At 43.1% G+C, this 16,272-nt stretch overlaps 1 protein-coding gene across 4 annotated transcripts in view; it reads left to right on the forward strand.

Moving 5' to 3' along the window:
- The window catches only part of DAG1 (dystroglycan 1), a 65,411-nt gene that overhangs the window by 34,415 nt on the left and 14,724 nt on the right, over positions 1-16,272 (forward strand). For all 4 annotated transcript variants that reach the window (XM_027098810.1, XM_027098809.1, XM_027098811.1 and 1 more), the window contains exon 2: positions 11,979-12,375. In XM_027098810.1, the coding sequence (XP_026954611.1) occupies positions 12,091-12,375 (285 nt within the window). In that variant the 5' untranslated portion in view covers positions 11,979-12,090. The remainder of the gene's footprint in view (positions 1-11,978; positions 12,376-16,272) is intronic.

The raw sequence follows: 16,272 nt of genomic DNA on the forward strand, positions 1-16,272 counted from the left end.
GCCGATGCAGGGTACACGGGTTCGTGCCCCGGTCCGGGAGGATCCTGCGTGCCGCGGAGCGGCTGGGCCTGTGAGCCATGGCCGCTGGGCCTGCGTGTCCGGAGCCTGTGCTCTGCAGCGGGAGAGGCCACAGCAATGAGAGGCCTGCATACTGCAAAAAAAAAAAAAAAAAAAAAAAAAATCCTGTATCCTCTCCATTCATTTATTACGTGTGTGCTTGGCATACATCAGTGATTGCAACAGGTGCTTTCCTGCCCTTCCCTTCTACAACTTACAGTCTTGTGGAGTGTTGGTTGAGCTGAGCCATTCACTAAATAATAGTCAATATGTATAAGAAAGGAAAAGTTATAGAAAGTACTATTACTATTGCAACAGTAAAGAAAACAATAAAGTTATAATTTAAGATAGTATAAAACAAAAGACCTAGAATATTTAAAAAATTAAGCGATAAACTATAAAAGGGGTACAAAAGCACAGACAATTAAAAAAATGGGAGATATTAAAAAAAAACAAAACAGAAAAGGGCTTGAAGAAAAAACTTAAATTTGGGGGCAGTTTATAAGGATCTGAGGAGAAGACCTCCACCCAGGATACAGAGAACACCAGGTGTTGAAGAGCTGGGTGTTTCCTTCCTTGCCTTTCCTGGTAGAGGACCTCACAAAGGTCACTGGGAGTTAAGTGGAACTGTTGCCTGCAGGACCTCAGCTTCTAAGTCCGTGATCATTTGGTGTCCCGCTTGAGAAGTGTGGCACTTAACACTGCTGGCAAGTCTGGTGGGAAAAAGTGTTTTTCATGTTGCTTTAATTTTCTTTCCTTGATTACTAGTGAGGTTGAGCATCTTTTTGTATGTTTATTGCTTTCAGGTTTTCTTTTCTGTGAATTACTTGTTTGTTATCTCTTCAACCCATTTTTACTGTTTTAGGGCACTTGATATATTTTGATAGGGATCCTTTAGCTATCATATGCACTGAAAAAGCTCTCTCCCAGGCTGTGGTTGGTCCTTTTTATTTTCTTTATGGTATCCTTTATTGTACAGAAATTTAAAATTCTAATTCAAATTTATCTTTCTTTTTAGGTTAAAACATTTTTTTGGAAATAATTATGGATTCACATGCAGTTGTTAAAAATAATAGTGAGAGATCCTGTATGCCCTTTACCCAGTTTCCCCCCGTGATAACATCTTAAATAATAGTACAATATCACAACCAGGATATTGACATTGATACTATCAAAATACAGAACATTTTCATCACCACAAGGATCTGTCACGTTGCCCTTTCATAGCCACATCTTCCCCTCATGTCCTAACTTCCTCTTTAATTCCTGGCAACCACTAATCTGTTCTCTGTTTCTATAATTTTGTCACTTCAAGAGTGTTATATAAATGGGGACTTCCCTGGTGTTACAGTGGTTAAGGATCCGAGCTTCCACTGCAGGGGACACGAGTTCAATCCCTGGTCAGGGAAGTAAGATCCTGCCTGCTGCGCAGTGTGGCCAAAAAAAATTTTTTTAAATAAATTTATTTATTTTTGGCCGCGTTGGGTCTTTGTTGCTGTGCGCGGGCTTTCTCTAGTTGAGGCAAGCAGGGGCTACTCTTCGTTGTGGTGCGCGGGCTTCTCGTTGCGGAGCGCGGGCTCTAGGCATGTGGGCTTCAGTAGTTGTAGTGCATGGGCTCAGCAGTTTTGGCTTGCAGGCTCTAGAGCGCAGGCTCAGTAGTTGTGGCACACAGGCTTAGTTGCTCTGCGGCATGTGGGATCTTCCTGGACCAGGGCTTGAACCCGAGACCCCTGCATAGGCAGGCGGATTCTTTTTTTTTTTTTTTTTTGCGGTACGTGGGCCTCTCACTGTTGTGGCCTCTCCCATTGTGGAGCACAGGCTCCGGACACGCAGCCTCAGCGGCCATGGTTCACGGGCCCAGCCGCTCCACGGTATGTGGGATCTTCCCGGACCGGGGCACGAACCCATGTCCCCTGCATCGGCAGGCGGACTCTCAACCACTGTGCCACCAGGGAAGCCCGGCAGGCGGATTCTTAACCACTGTGCCAGCAGGGAAGCCCTGTGGCGAAAATTTTAAAATAATTAATTAATTTAAAAATTAATGTTATATAAATGAAATCATATACTGTGTAACCATTTGGGATTAACCTTTTTTACACCACATAATTCCCTTGAGGTTCGTCCAAATTGTTGAGTGTGTCAATTCAAAAGTTCATTCCTTTTTATTGCTCACTAGTATTCCATGGTATGGATGTACCATAGTTTAACCATTCATCTGTTGAAGGGACATCTGGTTTGTACCATTTGTTGAAAATGGTTGTACCATTTGTTGTACCATTTGTTTCTCCCCCATTTAATTGCTTTGTACCTTTATCAAAAACAGTTGAGCATTCTTGTTTAGGTCTATTTCTGGATTCTGTATTCTGTGCCATTGATTTATGTGTTTGTCCCTCCACCAATACAGTCTCTTTTTTTAAAATATTTATTTTCCTTATTTTTTTTTTTGGCTGCGTTGGGTCTTAGTTGCAGCACACAGGATCTTTGTTGAGGCATGCAGGATCTTTTTGTTACAGCACGTGGTCTCAGGTTTCTCTAGTTGTGGCACTTGGCCTTCTCTCTAGTTGTGGCATGGGGGCTCCAGGGCACATGGGCTGCAGAGCGCGTGGGATCTGTAGTTTGCGGCATGTGGGCTCTCCCGTTGAGGTGTAAGAGCTCAATAGTTGTGGCACGTGGGCTTAGTTGCCCCACGGCATGTGGGATCTTAGTTCCCAAACCAGGGATTGAACGAATATCCCCCACATTGGAAGGTGGATTCTTTAGCACTGGACCACCAGGGAAGTCCCCACCAATACAGTCTTGATTACTTAGCTCTCTAAGTCGATATTAGGTAGAATAATTCCTCTTTATTCTTCTTTTATTTTTTAAAATTTATTTATTTGGTTGTGCCAGGTCTTAGTTGTGGCAGGCGGGCTCCTTAGTTGCAGCTTATGGGCTCCTTAGTTGCGGCTTGCCAGCTCCTTAGTTGTGGCATGCAAACTCTTAGTTGCGGCATGCGTGGGATCTAGTTCCCTGACCAGGGCTTGAACCCAGGCCCCCTGCACTGGGAGCATGGAGTCTTAACCACCGTGCCACCAGGGAAGTCCCTAATTCCTCTTTATTCTTCTTGTTCAAAATTGTTATTGTGTTGAGAAGCTGGAGCTGGTGTATTAAATTTAAGAATATGCAGATTATGACCTGCTGAATGAGGGGGCACAAGCCATCCACATGAGATCAGCAGGTAGCTCCCTCAGCATCTGAGTTCCCAGTTTGGGGAAGTGAAGACCATAGGGTCCTTTTGATTGAAGGTGCAGTTCCAATCCACCCACACAAAGGAACTAAATTCACAAGGTCTATTACTTACAGATCCCAGAAATAGGGGGGTGGGCAGTGAGCCAGGGGAAGGGCAGTCATCTGTCTCAGGTCACAAGCGAGCAGGAGATAGAGAGCACCTATTACTTACATGGTGGTCGGGGCAGAGGTCCCTTATTTTTCAGGGGCTCAACTCTAAGTGGATATTTTAAAAGATGCCCCAGGAAAAGCAAAGTGGGAATTTATGGTGGGAATCTTAAGCTCAGATCCTTATTGCAATGTCCAGACTCTGGGAAATGCCTAGGCAGCAAATTAAAATAGTTGTTTTCTCATCACAGCTATTTTATTTTATTTTATTTTTAACATCTTTATTGGAGCATAATTGCTTCACAATGCTGCATTAGCCTCTGCAGCACAACAAAGTGAATCAGCTACATGCATACACACATCCCCATATCCCCTCCCACCCTCCCTATCCCACCCCTCTAGGTGGTCACAAAGTACTGAGCTGATCTCCCTGTGCTATGCAGCTGCTTCCCACTAGCTATTTTACATTTGGTAGTCATTACAACTATTTTAGTTCCTTTGCCTTTCCATATAAATTTTTCTAAATTAATTAGTTAATTATTTTGGTTACATTGGGTCTTCATTGCTACACGTGGACTTTCTTTAGTTGCAGCAAGTGGGGGCTACTCTTCGTTGTGGTGTGCCGGCTTCTCATTGTGGTGGCTTCTCTTGTTGCAGAGCACGGGCTCTAGGTGCGCGGGCTTCAGTAGTTGTGGCATGCGGGCTCAGTAGTTGTGGCTCACAGGCTTAGCTGCTCCGCGGCATGTGGGGTCTTCCTGGACAGGGATCAAACCTGTGTCCCCTGCACTGGCAGGCAGATTCTTAACCACTGTGCCACCAGGGAAGTCCTAATATAAATTTTAGAATAATCTTGTCTATATATACAAAAATTCTTACTGGGATTTTGATAGGAATTACGTTAAACCTTGAATTAGTTTTCTAGGGCTGCTGTAAAAAATTACTACAACTTTAGTGGCTTAGAATAACACACACAATTATTCTCTCATAGTTCTGGAGATCAGAAGTCTAAAATTAAGGTGTTGGCAAGAGCTGTGCTCCTTTTGTGGACTCTGGAGAAGAATCTATTCCTTGTCTGCTCTAGCTCTGGTGGCTGCCACTATTCTTTGGCATTCCTTGGCTTATGGCCACATCACTCCAATCTGTGCCTCAGGCTTCACATCCCCTTCTCCATCTGTGTGTGTGTATAATCTCTCTCTGCATCTCTCTTATAATGAGAATTGTGATTGGATTTATAATCATCTCCCCAGGTCAAGATTCTTAATTTAATCACACCTGCAAAGACTTTCCTTGTAAAGTACATTTGCACATTTTAGGGATTATGACCTGATATCTTTGGGTGGCCATTATTTAGCCTATTACAAACCTGTATATCAATTTGGGGAGAATTGACATCTTTACTGTGTTGAGCTTTCCAGTCCATTAACACAGTATGTCTTTCCATTTGTTTAGATCTTTGATTTCTTTCACCAGTGTTGTATGGTTTTCAGCATACAAATTCTGTACATGTTTTGTTAGATCTACACCTAGATATTCCATTTTTAAAGCAATTTAAATGGTATTATCTTTTAAATTTGGTGTCTGCATGTTCATTTCTAGCATACAGAAATACAGTTGAGGGGCTTCCCTGGTGGCGCAGTGGTTGAGAGTCTGCCTGCTGATGCAGGGGACACGGGTTCGTGTCCCAGTCTGGGAAGATCCCACATGCCGCGGAGCGGCTAGGCCTGTGAGCCATGGCCGCTGAGCCTGCGCGTCTGGAGCCTGTGCTCTGCAACGGGAGAGGCCACAGCAGTGAGAGGCCCGCGTACCGCAAAAAAAAAAAAAAGAAAGACAGTTGATTTAAAAAAAATAATAAATTTATTTATTATTTATTTATTGGCTGAGTTTGGTCCTTCTTGCTGCACGTGGGCTTTCTCTAGTTGTGGCGAGTGGGGGCTACTCTTTGTTGCGGTGCGTGGGCTTCTCATTGTGGTGGCTTCTCTTGTTGCTGAGCACGGGCTCTAGGCGTGCGGGCTTTAGCAGTTGTGGCTTGTGGGCTCTAGAGCGCAGGCTCAGTAGTTGTGGCGCACGGGCTTAGTTGTTCCGCGGCATGTGGCATCTTCCTGGACCAGGGCTTGAACCCGTGTCCCCTGCACTGGCAGGCGGATTCTTAACCACTGCACCACCAGGGAAGCCCTACAACTGATTTTTGTATGTTTGTTTTATATCCTGTGGCCTTGCCAAACTTATTAGTCCTAGGAGTTTGTTTTGTGGATTCCTTGGGATTTTCTACATAGACAATTATGTTATCTGCAAGTAGGGAGAGTTTTATTTTTTTAACTTTATTTATTTTTGGCTGTGTTGGGTCTTTGTTGCTGTGTGCGGGCTTTTTCTAGTTGTGGAGAGCAGGGGCTACTCTTTGTTGCGGTACACGGGCTTCTTATTGCGGTGGCTTCTCTTGTCGCGGAGCATGGGCTTTAGGTGCGTGGGCTTTAGTAGTTGCAGCACACCGGCTCAATAGTTGTGTCATGAGGGCCCCAGAGCACATGGGCTTCAGTAGTTGCAGCATGTGGGCCCAGTAGTTGCGGCTCGCGGGCTCTGGAGCGTAGGCTTAGTAGTTGTGACACACGGTTTTATTTTTAAGTCCCTACAGTTTTATTTTTTCCTTTACTATCTACATGCCTTTTGTTTCCTTTTCTTGCCTTATTACACTGGCTAGAACTTCCAGCACTATGTCAAATAAGAGTGGTAGGGGACTTCCCTGGTGGTGCACTGGTTGAGAATCCACCAGCCAATGCAGGGGACACGGGTTAGGTCCCTGGTCCAGGAAGATCCCACATGCTGCAGAGCAGCTAAGCCTGTGTGTCACAACTACTGAGCCCGCTCTCTAGAGCCCGCAAGCCACGACTGTGCTGCAGTTACTGAGCTTGCATGCTGCAATTACTGAAGCCTATAGCCAGCGCTCCACAGCAAGAGAAGCCACCGCAATGAGAAGCCTGTGCACTGCAACAAAGAGCAGCCCCCCCCCCCCGCCACCGCAACTAGAGAAAGCCCATGGACAGCCACAAAGACCCAACGCAGCCAAAAAAAAAAAAAACCAGAAACAACCAGTGGTGAGAGCAGACATCCTTGCCTTGTTTCTGATCTTAAGGAGAAAGCATTCAGTCTATCACCATTAGATGCTCTTTATCAAATTGAGAAAGTTGTCCTCTGTTCCTGTGTTTCTGAGAGTGTTTATCGTGACTGGGTGTTGAATTTTGTTAGGTACTTTTTCTGCATTAATTAATATGATCATGTGATTTTTGTTCTTTAGTCTGTTAATATGGTGGATTACGTTGATTGATTTTAAAATATTGAACTGGCCTTGCACCCTGAAATAAGTGCTACGTAGTTATGGTATATAATTCTTTTTATATATTGCTAAATTCTGTTTCTTAATGTTTTGTTAAAATTTTTGTGTCTGTTCATCTGCATTTTCTTTTCTGTTTTTTTTTTGGTATTGTCTTTGATGTTGGTGTCAGGGTAATGTTAGCTTCATAAAATGAATAGGCAAGTGTTTCTTCTACTTTCTGGAAAAGACTGTGTAGAATTGGTGTTAATTCTTTAAATATTTGGTAGAATTTATTAGTGAAGCTGTCTGGGCCTAGAGATTTCTTTTTGTGGGAGTTTTTAAATTATAAATTTTTTAAATTACAAATTTTGAGGAATTGGTCTGTTTCATTTGAATTATCAAAATCTGTGAGTTATTTGGTAGTATTTCCTTACTATCCTTTTTGACGTCTGCAGGATCTGTAGTGATATCCCGTCTCAGTCCTGATATTGGTAATTTGTTTATAGAGATTTGTCAATTTTATTAATCTTTTCAAAGAACCAGTTTTTTGTTTTATTGAGTTTTTTCTGTTGTTTTCAGTTTTATTGATTTCTGTGCTTTACTATTTCCTTCCTTCTGCTTGCTTTTGGTTTATTTTGCTCTTTTTTTTTTTGAGATTCTTGATGTGGAAGCATAGATTATTGGTTTGAGACTTTTCCTTCTTTTTCTAGTGGTTTCAGTGCTGTAAATTCACTCCTAAGAGCTGCTTCGCTGTGTTCCACAAATTTTACTATAACCCCACAAATGTATATTTAGTTCAGTGTAACATTTTATTTCCCTTGAGGCTTCCTCTCTGACACAGGAATTATTTAGAAGTACATTGTATAGTTTTCAAGCCTTTGGAGATTTTCTTACTATGCTTGTGTTACTGATTTCTAATTTGATTCCATTGGGGTTGGAGAACATTTCAGTATTATTTCAGTTCCTTTAAATTTGTTGAGATTTTTTTCATGGCCCTAGATGTGATCTCTCAGGGTATATGTTCTGTGGACATTTGAAAGGAATGTATGTTCTGTTGTTAGGTGGAGTGCTCCATAAATGTTGATTAAATCATATTGATTGATAGCATGTTTTAGTTCTTTTGTACCCTTGGTGATTTTCTTTCTAGTTGTTCTATCATTTGTTGAGAGAGTGATGTTGACATTTCCAACTAGAATTGTTGATTTGTTTATTTTTCCTTTCAGTTCTATCAGTTTTTGCTTCTCATGGTTCTGCAACTCTGTTGTTTGGCGCATATACATTTAGGATTAGTATTCTTCTTGATGGATTGACCCTTTTATCATTATATAATGTACCGCTCTTTGATAATTTTCTTTGTTCTTCAGTCTACTTTATCTGATATAAATACAGCTCCTCTTGCTTTCTTTTAATTATTGTTTGCATGATATATCTTTTCCCATCCTTTTCCTTTCTACCTGTCTTTTTCATCTTGGAGTTGTCATCTGTTGATTGTCTTTTTTTCATTCAGTTTGGGATCTTCTTGGTTCTTGGCATGATGAGTGATTTTTCAGCATTTTTTCGGGGCGGGGGGAGCTGTACCACATGGCTTGCAGGATCTTAATTCCCTGACCCAGGGATTGAACCCGGGCCTATGGCAGTGAAAGCACCAAGTCCTAACCACTGGACTGCCAGGGAATTCCCATGATGAGTGATTTTTGATTGAAACTTGAACAATTTTGTATTTTGTTCTGAAACTCTAGATTCTGTTTTAGCTGGCTTTTGTTTGACACTTGTCTGGCAGAGGAAGGGTAGAGGAGGCACTGCCTGATTACTGGGAAGTCTAGGTAGAAGCCCAGGTTCCCCACTCAGCCTTTGTTGACACCTGAAGGCAGGTGAAGTCCTTGTTACTGCTGGTTGAGGGTGGGAATTCTAGTTCCCTAGGCCTCGCGACTGCTGAGCAATGGTTAAAGTTCTGACTCTCCACCAGTCTTCCTCTGACACCATCCCAGCAGGGATGGGGAGAGACTCCTTCTTATTGCTTGGGTGGGAATATAGAAATCCAGGTTCCCCATGTGGTTTCCACTGACACCAAGGGGCTGGAGGTAGAGGGTGGTGCATTGTTACTGGCCAGTGAGGATGAAAGTCCCAGCTCCCTCCCCAGTGGCGATATTAGGGTGCCTTGTTACAGCCTCATGAGGGTGGAAGTCTTGGCTCCCCACTTGGCCTTTGTCGGCATGAGTGGGAGTGGGGCCACAGTTTTTTCTGTGGTGTTTTGCTAGAATAGAGCTGTTACTGTCTAAATGTTTTATGTCTTGCTAGGTTACCCCCTTCTTGCTCCTTTGGATAAAGAGAGCAGACTTTTGTTAGGACGTTTTTTGTTTCATTTGTTGGCATTACTGGGTTGCCAGCTTCTTCAGCTCCCACTTCTGGTATACATGAGGCAAAAGAAAACCCAGGGAACTCACTGCTGTGTCATTCCTTGACTCCTGGGGTCCCTAGCTGCTCTGCCTTCTTCTCTTGACTGTTTAAGAGTCTCATGTTTATTATATATATATATAATATCTAGGATTTTCCCTTGTATTTAGTGGGAAACTAAGGAGAAGTACATCTGTTTCATCTTCCTAGAAGTGAAAGTCCAATGGTCTTTTTCTTTTATGTTTTGTGTTTTTTGATATCTTTTAAAAATGAAATCCTTCCTTATTCTGACATTCTGCTATATTCTAAACATTTTAAAGTTCTGCTTTTTACATTTATGTATCTAATCCACTTGGGATTTATCTTGTTTTTTGTTTTTTGTTTTTTTGCGGTACGCGGGCCTCTCACTGTTGTGCCCTCTCCCGTTGCGGAGCACAGGCTCCGGACGCGCAGGCTCAGCGGCCATGGCTCACGGGCCCAGCTGCTCCGCGGCACATGGGATCCTCCCGGACCGGGGCACGAACCCGTGTCCCCTGCATCGGCAGGCGGACTCTCAACCACTGTGCCACCAGGGAAGCCCCTTATCTTGTTTTTGATGGAGAAGTGACAGAAGAACCTAATTGTTTTTTTCTACATAGATAGCCACTTGTCCTGGTATCTTTGAACAGCTTCTTTGCAAGCAGGTTTTGGGCTCTCCCTCTTGTTCCACAGTCCAGTGTCTACTCTGCCCCATGTGACACTGCCTTAAATACAGTAGCTTTGTGATAAGTCTTGGTTTGGTAGGATAGGACTTCCAGCCCTCAAAATTGTGTTACTTTCTTGGGTTTTGTCTCTGTCTCATGACTTTTAGTTCAAAAACAAAATAAGAACAGCAATAACGAAGTCAATAGCAAAAAAAAACCTTTTGGCATTGGCTTGGATTTGCATTGACTTCAGAGTACGCTGTCTGTTTCGGTGGCCTTGTTTTCTTCAGCAATTTTATTTACTTTGTATTACCCAGGTCAAAAAATATCACGTGGCTCCTCAACAGCTTGGCTCAGGGCAGGGCTTCATCATTTTCCAGAATGGGAAATTGCTTGTGATGGCTGTGGCCACTTGTGGGCACCCAGAAAGTCCCACAGTGCATCTGTGTGGCTGCCAGCCTTAGAGCAGGGTCATGAGCTGCTTGAAGCTGGTGTGGGGGAGAGGGGACAATGTGCAGGGTTTTAGTCACTGTTGGGGGTTGGGGGGCAAGAGAGTTCAAATAAGTTTTGTTCACTAGCACTGAGTTTGCAAATATATGCAATATGTGGGGTGTGAGAAGTGGGTGGTTGCCACACTTCTCTGTGCAAATACTTGGCTTTTCAATTTTTTTCAAAAGTATTTTTTTAAGACTTACTAATTGTAATATTTGGCACATTGTTTTATCTCTATATATGCATGCACATGGGTTTTTTTCCCCCCTTGGACCATTTCAAAGTGAGTTGCAGAGATTTTTGATACTTCATCCCTAAATACTTCAAAATTGAGGACAATCTGTTATCGAGCCACACCACCATCATCTCACCTAAGAAAATTAACAATAAATATAATCTCCAGCCCACATGCACAATTCCTCAGCTATCCCTTTGAGAGCTGGTCTTGTGTGTTTTTTGGTTTTTTTTTTTTTTAAGTAAATCCGACACAAATGAACCTATATATGAAACAGAAATAGAATCAGGGACATAGAGAATAGACTGGTTACCAAGGGGGTGGGGGGTAAGAGAGGGTTGGATTAGGAGTTTGGAATTAGCAGATGCAAACTGGTACATATTGAATGGATAAACAAGGCCCTACTGTATAGCACAGGTAACTATATTCAGTATCCTGTGATAAACCATAATGGAAAAGAATATGAAAAAGAATGTACATATATGTATAACTGAGTTACTTTGCTGTACAACAGTAATTAGCACAACATTGTAATTCAACTATACTTCAATAAAAAATAAATTAAAAAAAAAAGTAAATCCAGGGTCCAATCAAGATGTACACACTGCATCTGGTTGCAGTCTTTAAATCTAGAATAGTCCCCTTGTATTTAGAGGCGTCAGATTTGGAAAGACCAGACCAGTTATCTTGTAGAAGGTCCCACATTCTAGATTTGTCTGATCGTGTCTTCATGGCCCTGTGTTTCCTATGAACTGGAAGTTAGTTCTAGAGCAGCACTACCCAACAGAAATATAATGTGATCCACATATGTCATTTAATATTTTCCAGTAGTCACATGAAATAAAAATAAGCAGGTGGAATTAATTTTAATAATATATTTAATATTTTTATTATGTACTATTAATATTTACTTAACTATACTTAATATTTTCATATCCAAAATATTATTTCAATATGTAATCAATATTTTTAAAGTATTAATGAGCTATTTTACATTCTTTTTTTAAAAATTTATTTATTTAGGCTGTGCCAGGTCTTAGTTGCAGCCTACAGACTTCTTAGTTGCGGCATGCGGACTCTTAGTTATGGCATGCATGCAGGATCTAGTTCGCCGGCCAGGGATCGAACCCTGGCCCCCTGCATTGGGAGCACAGAGTCTTACCCACTGGACCACTAGGGAAGTCCCCAACATTCCTTTTTTATACTTAGTTTTCAGAATCCACGGTGTGCTTTATACTTAATGGACCAGCCACATTTCCAGTGTTCAGTAGCCACATGTAGCTGGTGGCTCTGTACTGGACAGTGCAGCGTGAGACTTGATCCAACTCAGAGTAGATATTTTTGGCAGAAACACTTAGGGGGTAGTAACTGCCTGTGCTCAACTTTGAAACCATGGAAGTTGCTGAAGTCTGAGTCTACTCTTCTTCTTTTTCAGGCTTTGGGTGCTCTGGGATGGAGCAGGTGTGGAGAGGCTGAGGACCCAGTTCTGGGACCACGTCACTTGCTTCCTTTCTTAGACTATCTGCTTGAGCAGACTTGAGCCCGGGATGAGGATGTCTGTGGCCCTCTCGCTGCTGCTCCCCCTCTGGGGGAGGACCTTTCTCCTTCTGCTATCTGTGGCTGTGACTCAGTCCCGCTGGCCCAGTGAGCCTTCGGAGGCCATCAGGGACTGGGAGAACCAGCTCGAGGCGTCCATGCACTCAGTACTCTCAGACCTCCATGAGGCTGTTCCCACGGTGGTTGGCATTCCTGATGGCACCGCTGTCGTCGGACGCTCATTTCGAGTGACCATTCCAACAGATTTAATTGCCTCCAATGGAGAAGTCATCAAGGTGAGACTGGATATAAACTGTAAATGAGGAATAATTCTCATCTTCCATTTTAGTTTTGATTTTAGTGTTAATTTTAGGTTTTTTTAGTTTTTTAGTTTAGGTTTAGTTTGTCAGTTTTCCAGGAATTCTGAGCTCAGTTCTTCCAGGACCTGCTAAATGTTCCTTAAGAGAGGGACAGCCACTGACGTTCACTAGAGGGTCCCCATATATCTCAGAATAGCATCCTAAACCTTTATTCTTGATCCCATTTTGAGGGTGTCACCATTAAAAAGCTTTTACATATGTACTCTGGAAGATCTTTTGGTCATCAAGTTAGGGATTTGATGGAAGGGCCTGTGTATAGGAAATGGTCTGCTTTCATTAACCATGGGATTAAACCCAAGAAATATGGAACTTTTAAATGCTTTGAACCTATTTTTAAAAAATAAGGTATAAGTAAATATTGGAGTTTTGCTTTGCTTTGGTGTTCTATGTTTACTAATGTATTTGGTCACTTAAGAACCAAAATTAGTACTTAAATTTCAGCCTCGCCTCATCTCCTTTTGGGGAGGCAACCCAGAAAACAAGGAGATCTGAGATTTTTGTAACTGAAGAGTGTCTTGTCCAACCCAGGGTGGAAATTAGTTGAAACAGGAAGCTTTTGTGTGAAGAAGTACCATCCATTTGTCTGGGGTTGTGGGACCTTGGAATTTCCCCTACTTCCTGATTGAGTTTGCATGGGAGACATGTGGGTGGGTGGGGTGTACTCCTCAAGCTATGAACATCTCCTAGAGCAGATGTCAGCACACTTTTTCTTAAAAAAGCCAGATATTGGCTTTGCTGGCCATATGGTTTCTGTTGCAACTCCTCAACTTTGCCAGTGTAGTATGAAAGAAGCCATAGACAATATGCAAGCGAATGGACATGGCTCTGTTCCAATAAAACTTTTCTTTTAATAAATTTATTTATTTATTTAATTTATTTTTGGCTGCATTGGGTCTTTGTTGCTGCACACGGGCTTTTCTCTATTTGCGGCGAGCAGGGCTACTCGTCATTGTGGTGCGTGGGCTTATTGCTGTGGCTTCTCTTGTTTAGGTGCATGGGCTTCAGTAGTTGTGGCACGTGGGCTCAGTAGTTGTGGCTTATGGGCTCTAGAGCGCAGTAGCACGGGCTTAGTTGTTCCATAGCATGTGGTATCTTCCCGGGCCAGGGCTGGAACCTGTGTCTCCTGCATTGGCAGGCGGATTCTTAACTACTGTGCCGCCAGGGAAGCCCCCAATAAAACTTTACTTTTAAAAACTTTACTGAAACTGAAATTTTAATTTCATGTGATTTTCACGTGTCAAGAAATACTATATCTTTTGATTTTTTTTCCCCTCATTTAAAAATCTCAAAAAACATGTTTAGCTCATGGGCTGTACAAAGACAGGTGGCAGCCCGGATCGAACCCGCGTCCCCTGCATTGGAAGACAGATTCTTTACCACTGGACCACTGGGGAAGTCCCATGGCCACAGTTTTCTTTTTTTTTTTTTTTTAGTAAATTTATTTATTTTATTTTATTTATTTATTTTTGGCTGCGCTGGGTCTTCGTTGCTGAGCGCAGGCTTTCTCTAGTTGCGGTGAGCGGGGGCTACTCGTCGTTGTGGTGCGTGGGCTTCTTGTTGCGGAGCACGGGCTCTAGGCGCTCGGGCTTCAGTAGTTGTGGTGCGTGGGCTGTAGAGCACAGGCTCAGTAGTTGTGGTGCACAGGCTTAGTTGCTCTACAGCATGTGGGATCTTCCCGGACCAGGGCTCGAACCCGTGTCCCCTGCATTGGCAGGCGGATTCTCAACCACTGTGCCACCAGGGAAGTCCTCATGGCCATAGTTTTCTAACCCTTGGCCTACAGCATTCTTTCCCCAGAGATGTGGCTTGAATATGAATTAAAAATATTCCAAGGTCTATACTTTGTTATGGTAGTTTTTTTCTTTTTTTTGACATCTTTATTGGAGTATAATTGCTTTACAATGGTGTGTTAGTTTCTGCTTTACAACAAAATGAATCAGTTATATATATACATATGTTCCCATATCTCTTCCCTCTTGCGTCTCCCTCCCTCCCACCCTCCCTATCCCACCCCTCCCAGCGATCACAAAGCACTGAGCTGATCTCCCTGTGCTATGCGGCTGCTTCCCACTAGCTATCTACCTTACGTTTGGTAGTGTATATATGTCCATGCCTCTCTCTCGCTTTGTCACAGCTTACCCTTCCCCCTCCCCATATCCTCAAGTCCATTCTCTAGTAGCTCTGTGTCTTTATTCCTGTCTTACCCCTAGGTTCTTCATGACATTTTTTTTTTCTTAAATTCCATATATATGTGATGGCATACGGTATTTGTCTCTCTCTTTCTGACTTACTTCACTCTGTATGACAGACTCTAGGTCCATCCACCTCATTACAAATAGCTCAATTTCGTTTCTTTTTATGGCTAAGTAATATTCCATTGTATATATGTGCCACATCTTCTTTATCCATTCATCCGATGATGGACACTTAGGTTGTTTCCATCTCCGGGCTATTGTAAATAGAGCTGCAATGAACGTTTTGGTACATGACTCTTTTTGAATTATGGTTTTCTCAGGGTATATGCCCAGTAGTGGGATTGCTGTGTCATATGGTAGTTCTGTTTGTAGTTTTTTAAGGAACCTCCATACTGTTCTCCACAGTGGCTGTATCAATTTACATTCCCACCAACAGTGCAAGAGGGTTCCCTTTTCTCCACACCCTCTCCAGCATTTATTGTTTCTAGATTTTTTGTGTGTGTGTGTGTGGTATGTGGGCCTCTCACTGCTGTGGCCTCTCCCGTTGCGGAGCACAGGCTCAACGTTGAGCACAGGCTCAACGGCCATGGCTCACGGGCCTAGCCGCTCTGTGACATGTGGGATCTTCCCGGACCGGGGCACAAACCTGTGTCCCCTGCATCGGCAGGCGGACTCTCAACCACTGCGCCACCAGGGAAGCCCTGTTATGGTAGTTTTTAATATCTGTTTTGCACTTAGATTTCTACATACACATAGTGTTCTGGCTGTTTATTGGTATGTTTAAAGCATAAGAACATAGTGGTTTGAAACGGCCAGTTGGTTTTGCTCACAATTTTGTGGCCAAGAATTCAGGGATTTAGAGCTCATCTGGGAATCTCATCTCTGCTGCACATGGTACTAGTTAGAGTGGCTCACCTGGGCCTGGAGGATCTACTTCCAAGGTGGCTCATTCATGGCTGGCAAGTTGGTTCTGCCTGTTGGCAGGGAGCTTACCTGGGACTGCTGATCAAGGTCCTTGGTTTCTCTCCATGTAGACCTTTCCACAGATACCTGGATTTCCTCACAGTACAGTAGCTGGGTTCCAAGATTGAGTATTCCAAGATACAGGAAGTGGAAGCTGCCAGTCTCTTAAGGCCTGGGCTTGGAAACTTGCACAGTGACACTTCCTTTGTACTCCATTGGTCAAAGCACACCCAGGCTCCAGTGAGTCTTTACCAACTTGCCTCTCTCTGACCCACAAGCCCCAGGCATCTAGATTAGAAATGGTCACTCTTCCATGCCACTTCCATTCCATGCCACTCTTCTCATTGAGAGGTGTGTCTATGCCCCTTTCCCTTGAATCTGGGCAGACCCACTCCTCACCTGACCCTCCTTGTGTTCTCTTCCTTTTCCTTTTTGACCCCCTCTCTTTAGCTCTTGGCTTGTTCTTAGGGTGGCCTTGTGTTCTCAGAGGTGGTCATACTTCCGAAGATCCTGTCTCAGTTCCATGGAGCTCTTTCTAGTTTGTAGAGTCTTTGAGAAAGATTTCCATGTAATCTTCAAAACACCCCAGTAAGCCAGTTTCTAGTTTATTAGATGAAAAATGGCGTTTTTGGAGGTACATTTCTTACCCAGCATC

Source organism: Aethalodelphis obliquidens, unplaced genomic scaffold (assembly GCF_003676395.1).
Source record: "Aethalodelphis obliquidens isolate GAN/ISIS:26980383/991018 unplaced genomic scaffold, ASM367639v1 scaffold125, whole genome shotgun sequence".
Taxonomy (NCBI): Eukaryota; Metazoa; Chordata; class Mammalia; order Artiodactyla; family Delphinidae; genus Aethalodelphis; species Aethalodelphis obliquidens.